General features: G+C 53.0%; 1 protein-coding gene across 2 annotated transcripts; it reads right to left on the reverse strand.

The window, feature by feature from the left end:
* Positions 1 to 1,373: 1,373 nt before the first annotated feature.
* CLEC3B (C-type lectin domain family 3 member B) lies at positions 1,374 to 10,697 on the reverse strand. 2 transcript variants are annotated; one of them, XM_032161833.2, is made up of 3 exons: positions 10,472 to 10,697; positions 6,026 to 6,124; positions 1,374 to 1,921 (listed from the first exon to the last, which is right to left on the reverse strand). In XM_032161833.2, exons 1-3 carry the CDS (start codon positions 10,578 to 10,580, stop codon positions 1,521 to 1,523), a joined length of 609 nt encoding a protein of 202 aa, XP_032017724.1. In that variant the 5' UTR covers positions 10,581 to 10,697; the 3' UTR covers positions 1,374 to 1,520. The 2 variants fall into 2 exon arrangements, with proteins under 2 accessions (XP_032017724.1, XP_058299209.1); XM_058443226.1 differs by lacking the exon at positions 10,472 to 10,697 and adding an exon at positions 6,718 to 6,824 and having other exon boundaries at positions 1,380 to 1,921.
* Between the last annotated feature and the right edge of the window lie 396 nt (positions 10,698 to 11,093).

Consider the following 11,093-nt stretch of genomic DNA (forward strand, 5'->3'; position numbering starts at 1 on the left):
TGCCGCTAGAAAGCTGAGTGGGGGATGAAAAGAATCCAAGACTCGGAGTTACAAGATGTAGATTTCAGTCTAAGCTTTGCCTCTCGCTTGCTGAGGGGTCTGGAACATACCACATCACTCTTCTGAAGCAGTTTCTGGACTTACGCCAATGGATCTCATCACCTCCTCCAACAATTGTTGAAATTGTTGAATTTCAAGAGGTGCTTTCTGTGATGATGAGGAACAGGCTGCCTGGCATGAAGTATGTACATAGTTCTCTGTAAGCTGCCTCCCCCAACCAGGCCATCTCCATCGATCAAATCAAACTATCATCCACTTATTATTACTGAAGGCAAGACACACTAGAAGACAACCAGAGAGAAAAAGTTACTGCAGAAGCCCAGACAGTGGAGCACTGGTGGTGGCTGAAGGATAAGGAAGACTGCCCCAGGAGGGGTCACTAGAGCCAGGCCCACCATGGCTGGGTGTGCCAGGTCAGGCCAAGAGCTGGCCAACAGCCTCTGAGGACCACTAGGCCACTTCTCTGATGTTTTATTTCAGTGACGTTCTGGTCACATAAAGCAAGCATTGCAGTGGTGGTGGAAAGCCCAAGGCCTTTGGAAACAGCCCTGGGTTAAATCCCGGCTCTGCTACTTACTAGCTTCAGGACCAGTGGAAGTCACCAAACCTGAGCTTCGACTCACTTTGCTTATTTTAAATGGTGATAATAACACAGCTTGTCCTGGGTGGATCAGGTGAAATAAAACAACGTATTTAAAGTGCCTGCACCTGGACCCCTGAGCAGCTTTCGGTGAAGAGTGGGAAGGAAAAGGACGCACGGGTCGGGCAGCGCTGGCGGTGGTATTTGGCTCCCGGGATGTGCTGAGGAAGAAGGGGAATGCCCATCTCCCCTGTGGGCAGGCCCTGCTCCCCGCTCCCCGCCGACCCCATAGCAAGACTCAGCATGTCAGTGCCTCCCAGAAATAGATCTACAGCAGGAGGGGTCAGCGGTGGGGGCATCCCCCTAGAAATGGGGCGAGGGATGGGGGTGATGCTGGATTCCAGCAGATGGAAACGATTCTACAAAAAGAAGCCTGGAGCTTTGATTAGGGCTGTAACGTAAATAAAATATCGTGTCAGTGTTAGTTTCCTGGCTTTGGTAACTGTGCTGTGCTTAGCAGCAGACCGGGGCGTTTTCATCTCCCCGTTCTTTCCCTCCTTCCTCTCCTCAGTCCTCCGCTCATTCCCACCCTCCTGTGGCATGAAGCGCGTGTGCTCAGCTCGCCCTCCTTCACCGCCTCCCTTCTCGCCTACTTCATCACGGAGGGAGCTTTCGGCCCGGCTCCTGGGGCCTCCTCCCCGCCCCGCGGACACAGCACAGACTGCAGCGCCTCTCCTCTCCGCGAAGCTGCACCAACTTTATTTGCAAAAAGAGGCTCCAAGCGCACGGAGGGGATGGGGGCTGCAAGATCTCCACCCTCCTCCCGGCCTCCCGCGTCCCCCGCCCTCCTCCAGGCCCCCCACGGCCCCCGCCCCGCCGGCTACACGATCCCGAACTGGCAGATGTAGGGCAGCTGATCGCGGCAGCGCTTGTCGAACCACTTGCCGTTGGCCGCGCCTGACAGGACCGCGCAGTTCTCGGTCTTGCCGCCGTCGGGTTGCGCGGTGATCTCAGTCTCCCAGTTCTTGTAGGCGATGCGGGCGCCGGTCATGTCCACCCAGGTGCCCTCGGCCGCCATGTCGTTGAGGCCCAGCCAGATCTCGGCCTCGTTGCCCACGCTCTGGCGCAGGTACTCATACAGGGCGTCGTTCTCCGAGCCAGTCTGAGGGGTGCCCAGGGTGCCCCCGCGCGAGATGCAGTCCTCGCTGGCCTCGTGGAAGGTCTTCGTCTGGGTGAAGGCCAGAAAGCATTTCATGTGCACCTTGGTCCCCTTCAGGCAGACTGGGAGTGGGGAGAAATGGCTGTCACCGAAGGTCCCCCTGTTCCCCAAGCAAAGAGCCAACCGCCCAGGCCAGGCCCACCGTCCTCCATCCCGTCCCGTTTATCCCATCAGTCCTGACAGCCCCTAGACCCAGGCAAAAGGGGTCCTGATGGTTCCTGCACTTTGAGGACCTGGCTGTGGTGGCCACTGCCGTACAGATCCAGATCCCCACTCAGGAGGTCTTGGTGCTCCCGCGGCTGGGAGCAAACCCAGCCCCAGCTGACACCCCTTCCCAGGCCTCCACCTCAGTCATCTCTGGCCTTTACCCACCCCTTCTCCTTGGGTCACAGAGGCTGGCCTTGTGCCTGCACTGCAGCTCAGCTCTCCCTCTGCCCACTTCCTCTTCCCTCTACCCCCACATGTGTGGCTCCTAGGGCTCACCCTAACAAATTAGCTCTGTCTCAGAGTCAGCTTCCCAGGGAGCCCAGCCACAGCCACCTGCTCTGGTTCTCCTTCCTCCATGCCCCTCCCTAAGATCAAGCAGCTTGCAGGGCCAGGGCACCTGCCCACCTACAGCCTAGACCACACTTCAGGTACCCAGGGCCCCAAATCCCTACCCAAACAGCCCAAGCAAGCTTCTAGGGCCTGCCAAGTGCCTTTTGCAGGGTCAGTTCTCCTGAGGGCTGGTAAGGTGGGGCTGGGAGGATAGAGCTGAGACTGCAAGAGAGAAGACAGGAAGTGCTGGGCACAGGCTGTGGTCAGAGGCCGGCAATCAGGCGAGGGACTCTGAGGTGTCCACAAATTCTCAGTTTGAGCCTGGCCCCAAAGGTTGTGATGAAGGCACATATTTGGTCAAGTTAGGAGGATAGAATCTGTTTTTGTTTTGCAGTTTGCATTTTCAGCTTGATTTCTAGCTGAAATATCTAGACATACTCTGATTTCTCTTGAGACCGTATAAATCGTTCACCTTTTACTAAAGATTTCTGTGGAAAGGAATACCTTGACAGACAGGTGTATGTCTGCATTTGTCCTCTTGCTGGTGACTCCACCACTTTTGGGGAGGTCTGCACTCCCCTCTATCCATTCCCACTCAGTTACTTCCATTTCACTCAACTAATATCAATGGACAGCATCCCAGTGTCCCCATGGGCATCGGACACCACAACCAACTTTAAACATGGGGCCTGAAGCATTACAGAGGTATCTACACACAGACTCTGCCCCAAGTCGGCCGCTTACCTCGTACTATCCTGCAGCTTAGCCAAGCGGCCTTCATTGCCTTTCCTTCCTGCTGGGAACACTGACGTGCTACCTAGAGCTTTGTTGGGGATGAAGGACTCACTGCCCTGGCTGCCGGGAATGCTGCAGGAAGACAGTCCTCAGCTCTCAGCCTCCTCCAGGGACTGCCTCAGCAGAAGACAGCCATCTCTTCCAAGGCCGTGCCCCTCCCTAGAGCAGCCTACACCCAAGAATGACCCAAAAGCCCTCTTGCCCCCACTCAGGACAGTGCTGAAGGGTCATCCCGTCATCAGGGCTCCCTGAAGTCAGCTGAGGCTTTCGTGGCACCACAGTACAGCTCGACTTCTCCCTCTGCCCACTCCTGCTTCCTTCCATCCCTTCCCTAGCACAGGGGTTGATCCTGAGGGTATCTCCTGATAAGTCTCCTGTGGGTTAAACATCATCTCAGAGTTGCTTCCCAGGACCCTCACCTGAACCTCCCTCCAACACATAGTTAGTCCTCATTCAATGCTACTTCTCGTGATACTATCATTGCTGCTAACATTTTGTTGCTCTGGTCTGGCTATTCATGATCCTGTCGATTTATGCTAGTTCTCCACACCTCTGCTCCTGCCCTGCCATCTGCTTGGAATCAACCCTCTTTATCTTCTCTGATTCCTACACATCTTTCAAGGGCTCAAGTGATTCCATGAATATATTGAGGTTCCCAGGGAGCAGGGTCCTGGCTGGGTCACCTCTGCCTCCTTGTGCCTCGCAGAAATGTACCAGGTGGGAACCTCCCATGTGTGTGCTGGTTGGAGGAGGGAAAGGTTCCCCCTGATTCCTTCAACTCTTTGGTTAGGTCAACAGAGTTCTGGAATGCTTTGGGTGGGTTTATTGACAAGGTGATCTTTGGGTTGTGAGGACAATGAACAGGAGAAGGCCCCAAGAAGGCCAGCAGCTTCCTAGAAATCAGCAGACATGGGGGCCTTCATATGTCATGCTTTGGGCCTCCATATGTCATGAACTTTTTCAGGGAGGTCCCCACATCATCCCCTCACCCCAGGTGGCAATTGATGCCTGGGTTACATTGACTTTGCACAGCACAGAGCTTAGACATGAGAGAGACCTTAGAGTTTACCCTGCCTACCTTACAGATGAGGAGACTGAGGCTCAGAGTGGCACTGGGCTCATTCTAAACATTCCCTCTGTGCCAGGCACTGTTGCCTCCAAATCCCTTCTCTCTTGTCCACCTCCACTGTAGAGGCTGGAAAAGCTATATTCTTGCATTCTCAGATGCTCTTAAAGCTGCAGGTGGCCATATGATAGATTTCTGGTCAATGAGATGGAAGTGGAAGACTACTTTCCCTATAAACAAGACAGATGTGGTTGGGCTACTCTTCCTCCTTCTTGCCTTGAATGCACTCATGATACCTGGACTTGGGGCAGCCATCTGGAGACCATGAGGTGAAACTTATGAACAAAAACTTATAACTACCTACTTGCGGACTTACTTTTTGTTTAAGCCACTGATAGGTTTTCTATTACATGAGGTCAGAAACACCTCTGGAGATGCTCTCCAGAGCATGAGGTCAGAAACACCTCTCTCGAGCACTCTCTTCCTACCTGCCATGCCAAGCAAGCTGTCCAGTCTCATGTTTGTTCTTCCTTCAACAGAGATTGACTGAGTGTTGCTATGTGGCAGGCACTATGCTAGGCAGGGTAGTGGAAGAGACAAGGGCAAGCGGGGAAGGGAAAGGCCTTGCAGATGGATGGGCCTTGGTCACAAAAGCAACAGGTGAGGGAGTGGCTGTGGACACAGGGTGGTTTATAGATTTGCTGAGGAGTCAAAGTGATTCCCAGCTGATAACTTGAGGGGCAGCATAGTAGAGCTAAGTGAGGCTCTGCTCCTTTCAGCTGTCACAAGGTCCTTACTTCTCAGTGGAAAATGAGGGTGAGGAGGTAGTAATAGGACCACTGCATGGGTGTGCTGTGATGAGTTAACGTGCATCAAGTACTCAAAGAGTGCCAGAATGTAGTGGGCTCACATGTAAATAGTCATCAGTATTGTGAGTCTGTGTTCTCCATGGAATGGAAAGTCAGGTCACATAAAGGTAGGTAAATCGGAGGTATGTGGAAAATGCAGATGATATGACAGGAACATGGGGAGTGAGAAACAATAGGCTGCCAGGTAGGCTGGCCAGAGGGCATGACCTTACCATGCGCCTGGGCCCTGTTCTTGGTGATTCTGTGCATCCTCCCTCAGCTGGCTAGTGCAGAGCCAGGAACACCAAGGCCCAGCTTGGCACGGGGCAGGCTGCCTCCATTCAACTCTTGCTCTGCCACGAGTCAACTAACCAGCCAGGTGAGTATGAGCCAGGTTCAGGACCTGTCTATGCCTCAGTTGCTCCAACTTTAAAATGGAGCTGACAAATCCCACCTCAGCAGAGTTATGATTAAGAGAGACAGTGTCAGCAAAGCTGCTGACACACAGGAGGGTGGAGCTCCCTGGGGCCGCAGAGGCCAGCTTAGTGAGGGGCTCCTGGGAGCTTTGTTAGGGTGGGCCTCTACCTCTGCCCCATCAAGTGCTCCGGGGTCACTTCTGGTGGGCAGTAGTGGATTCTTGTTGGAGAATTTTTTGTCCTCTTGGGACATCCCCACTGCCACACCACCCAGCTGTGGCCAGAGATTTGGCCGTGCACATTCGTGTGGGTTTTGCAGACGTGTCAGCGGATCTCCCGGAGAGAAAGAGGTGGGGCTCCCTGAACCTGGTGCCTTCACCCATAGGCCTGGACTAATGGAGCCAGGACCCTGATGCTGACCGGAGGCGAGAAGCGCGTTGCTGGCTGCTGGCCTGGGCCATCTCTCAGACGCTCCTGCCCAGAGAAGCCACTGCCTGCACTCACCCGTCTGCAGGGCCTGCTGCTCCTTCAGCAGCGCCACCTCCTGGGCCAGGGTGTCCAGACGGCTCTTGAGCTCCTCAAACATCTTCGTGTTCACAACATCTGAAGCAGGAGGAAATATGTGAGGGTGGGGCAGGGACTGAGCGGGAAGGATCCTACCTTAGCTGCAGAGGGATGAGAGGAAAAGACTCCCCTCAACCTTGATATCTTGGGAAACTTTCTCTCTCTCTCTATCCCTGCTGGTGGTAGTCTAATTAACCACTTGTGACTTCTGCCAGGGGGCCCATCCTTCACTTGCTCCTGTGCTGCATTTGTTTGGGATTGTTGCTGGGGATCACATGGGGCTGGGATTAGCAGAGGCTGGGGTGAGGGTGTAGGCACAGGCTTCAGTGATCCCCCACCACCCTGCTACCTTCTCAGCTCCAAGGAAGAACACAGCACAGGAAGCAGAGCAGGAGCCCTCGAGAGGCACCCAGGTTCACTTCCCCAGGCTGGAGGAATGCGACACAGACCAGCAGGCACTCCAGCCTGGGGCACACATATGCAGGGCTTGGAGGTGCCACAGACATGGGTGACCTGGGCGAGCTGCTCAGCCTCTCTGGATTTGGTTCCCTCATGTGTGAAGTGGATGATGACAGCCCCATCTCCTAGGACTCTGGAGAAGACTAAGAGAAATGAAGCGCAGAGCTGCCTACCTCAGTGCTTGGCTGAGTGTGTGCCCATCACAGCTACTAATAAGGTGAGGGCAGAAGGAACCCAGGTTTTCCACTCTTACAGAAGAGGCCAGACTCCGGGCTAAGCCGTTCTACATGTCACCGCATGTGATGCTCATAATCAACCCTATGACACAGGTAACGTGTCATTCTATACCACCAGCATTTCACCACGAGGAAACCCAGGCTGCCCTAAACCAACTGGCCGAGGACGGCAGAGCCAGCAACTGGCAGGGCTGGCCTGGAACCCAGGTGCACATGGCTCCAAAGCCATGCTCTTCGCCACCTTCCCCGTGGCACACAAACGGATTCCTAACAGGAGCTGTCCTGCTGGCAGCCAGTCATGTAAGAGTCAGCAGGGGCAGGCGGGGAAGCATATTTCTATGTGTGTGTAAGTTGAGGGTGTGGGGAAGCATATTTCTATGTGTGTGTAAGTTTAGAGCTCCTGGGGCGGACCCTGGTCTTTCTGAAACACCAGGGCTTCAGGAAAGGCTGCACTCAGCTTGGGGAAGTGGGTGGGGAAACACTTTAATGGTCCATTTGGCTGTGTCTGCATACATTCCACACTCACGAAGAGTGAGATCAGAGCCTTCGTCCACCCACAAGATGCCTTTGCAGAAGAATCACAGGCAAGACACATGCTTGTGTATACAGAAATGAGTGATGTAACTTACCAAACAGGAGGAAAAACACCCTGATGAGCAAGGCAAAAAAAGGGAGAGTTTGGGGCTGGCAAACTAGCCTGAGGTCATGTGTGCCTCACACAGGGACTGCCTCCACCAGTTATAGCAGCACTGTACCCAGTCACGTGATGTACCAGCATAGGGTGCCATGTGAGGCTGTGCAAGGGGGCACTGAAGAAGGGCATTCTGCTAAGGGACACATGAAGGCCCATTTGTCTCCTAAGCCTTGCCCTGGCTAGACCAGGTCAGACCAGAAAAAGAGATGCCTTTCTATAATTTGTCAGTTTAGAGGAGGTACCTTTTGTAATTTGCACCAAGGTGCCCATATGTGCAAAGTTTCCTCCAGGGACTGTCCAAGGAACAGGAAGCTACTCTCATTAGGCTCCACCTGAGGAAGCTGTGGGAGTAGGTGTCTCTACGGCCCCAGGCAGAGAGGCCTTTGTGCTGGCCCACTCTCTGAGCCTCAGGTTCCCTCTGCGTGGTGTTGGAATGGATGCCCTCCAGGTTCCCCCAGTTCCCTGTTCTAAAGCCCTGTGACTCCTATGAGGCCATCCTTCCCTCCGGAGCTTCCCTGCCAGGTGTGACCATGTGTCCCCACGAACAGATGAGCTCCCAGAAGTACTCTAGGCTCTCCGCTTCTCACCCACCCTGAGGACCAGGATAAGGACTTAGCATATGCTGGCATTCCCTTCCTTTGCCAGTCCTGCCACTTGCTCTCCCTCTCTTGGCCCTGGCACCAACTGGTCTCCTCTGGCATGACCGTCCCTTCTTTGGACTTTCTTCCATACTTTTGGGCACCAGCCCTGCAACTAGATTGCTCCTGGGATTCTCATTCCTGGCTGCTCCTAGGAATCCCTGAAGACCTGTGGAAAAGGCAGATGCTAAATTCACCAAGATCCCTAAACCAGCATTTCCAGGAGTAGGGCCCAAGCACTTGAATTCTTAATTTTTATTTTATTTATTGATTTATTTTTGAGACGGAGCCTCCCTTACTCTGTCACCCAGGCTGGAGTGCAGTGGTACAATCTTGGCCCATTGCAACCTCCGCCTCCCAGGTTCAAGCAATTCTCCTGCCTCAGCCTCCTGAATAGCTGGGACTACACGTGCGCACCATCACACTCAGCTAATTTTTGTATTTTTAGTAGAGACGGGGTTTCACCATGTTGGCCAGACTCGTCTTGAACTCCTGGCCTCAAGTGATCCTCCCACCTTGGCCTCCTAAAGTGCTGAGATTGAGCCACCACGCCTGGCCAAGGCACCTGGATTCTAATGTATCTCCCAGATGATGTTGATGCCTGAGTGAGAACCACCATGGTTCATGTCTTAAGAGCAGAGACCACGTTTCTCTGCTGTGTGCCCAGCCTGTAGACTGGTCCCTACGTGGAGAAAGAGCTCTATAAGTGCCTGCCATGTAGGTGGGCGGGAGACTGCCATGGGTTTCAGTGAGAGGCAGGGCCTGGGTGGCTGTTCTGTTGGCCTGTAGCCCTGGAACTCCAGGGGCCCCTTCTATGGAGACTACATAGGGCCAGGGTTCAAGTGTGACAGCTGGAGAGAACCAAGGCGTCACGTGCTCTGACCCTTTTTTTTTTTAACATGAGTTTAACAAGATTTACAGAATTATATTAATACCGAATCTTTGGTAAACTTGAGAAGCTAGCAATGGTTTTCCACATTCAAAAATTCTATGATTTGCCTTTGGAGCTGCATCTTTTACAAAGGCTGTCCCTTGGTGGCGATTTTGGCTAATGCTCGTAGACGTAACTATGCCCTGTATTGTCTTCTCTTTTTAAATGAACATTTTGTGGAAGGTAACATACACACATAATTTTTAAAAATCCAAACAGTTCAAAAAGCTGGTTTCTTTCCCAGTTGAGACTGCCCCCAGCCCCTGGTTTTTCTTCCCAGAGGTAATCACTGTTACTCACTCTTGTGGATCCTTCCAGAAAGAACTTATGCATATACAAGTAAAAATGTATTCTTATATAAATCCCTTTTTCAAAGCAAATGTCAGCATCGTATTCATTCTCTTTTGAATGTTTCTTTGTTCACTTTGTAAACTGAATCTTCAAGATGATTTTTTATCAGCAGCCGGATTTGCCCCATTCTTTGTCACGGCATTGTGAGGCCCCATGGCCCCGATGTCCCTTTATGCACTACACTAGTTCCTGGCCAGTGGGCAACTGTCCATTTATGAAGAGCCCCGGGAGGGCCTAAGGGAGGCCCCCGCAGCCCCTTCTTTCCCTTTCTGTGCCCTTGGTCCTAGTTGCTTGTTTCTCTGCCTCAGTCCCCACCCTCATTCCCTTGGACTCTCTTCTAGCCTCTGCTCCCTGTGGGGGTGACAGCCCCATCCATTGCCATGGCATTCTGCCGATGTTGTCTCAACACAGCCTGGGGTGACCTTACTGCAGGCGGGGCTGCAAGGGCAGGTCTTGCTGTAGCCAAAGCAACCGAGGGACACCCCAATCCCCAGAGGCTACAGAGGAGAGCAAAGCTGCTTCTGGTGGACTAGTCTGAGTTACATTTTTATTTCCTAAAGGCTGTTATACGCTACGGAAATGAGAATTCATTTCTTCCTTTTCTTTTCCCTATGCATCAAGCAACAAGTGAGGTGCCTTTATATATTTTGTATCATAAAATCTTCACGAGAAGTCTTTGAACAAATACCACGGTCCCCATTTTACAGCTGAGAAAACAGGTTGGAAGACTCCAGAGCCCAGCCTCTGCAGCTCTGCCTGGTGGGGGCTGAGTGCCGCCAGACTCCCAGGCCAAAGGTTTAGTTTCTTTAAAATATTGGGGATGAAGGGAGGAGAGCAGAGCAAAGATCAGTTTGGATGATCTGGAAAGTTCTTCCCAACTCTAAGGGTCAGGGATTCTTATGATTCTGACAACCAACTCTGCTATGAGAGAACTCCCCCAGGCCCCAAAGCCCTCTTTACTCAAGTTCCCTAGATGACTCAAAAGGAGGAAAATGAAGGAAAGGAGCATGAGGACACACTAAGGAGAGGGGGACCTGTTCCCTGGAAGATGGCACAGGGCCCCGTCCCCCTCCTTACCTTTCTTGGCATTTACAATCTTCTTGGGCTTCTGGGTTGGTGGCTCGGTGGTGACCTGGGTCAGGAGGGAGAAGAGGCAGAGGAGGAGGTAGGCCCCCCAGAGCTCCATGCTGCTGCGCGGGTGGGGGCTGCTGCTGCCTGCAGTGGGTCTGGGTCCGAACGCAGTGACAGCCACGGCCCAGGCTGCACGTCTTAAGGCAGCAGCCAAAGGACTTCTGTCCAGGAAACCCTCCCCAACTTGGCTGCAGGCGTGCCAAAAAAAAAAAACAAACACAAAAGCCTGCAGAAGGACGAAGGCCTGAGGGCCACAGAGCCTCACTGCCCAGGGAACACCCACAAAGCATCCTGGCCCTGCCTTCTAGAAAGGAGCCCTTATTTCCTAGGATTCTGAGAAACACACGGTGGTTATCATCACATCTGTGGAGCAGCTACCTTGGGTTGGGGCTGAGGCTGGCTGTTCACTGACATTAACTCACAGAAGCTTCACACCCAAACCATGAGGGAAGCACTGTCCTTTCCCCATTTTACCATTGAGGAAATTGAGGCTCAGTGAGGTTAGGGAATTTGCCCAGGCTACCCAGCTGTCACGGGGCAGCAATGCCCCCTTATAAGGTGATCTGGG

The sequence above is a fragment of the Hylobates moloch genome, unplaced genomic scaffold, assembly GCF_009828535.3.
Source record: "Hylobates moloch isolate HMO894 unplaced genomic scaffold, HMol_V3 SCAFFOLD_8, whole genome shotgun sequence".
Lineage (NCBI taxonomy): Eukaryota > Metazoa > Chordata > Mammalia > Primates > Hylobatidae > Hylobates > Hylobates moloch.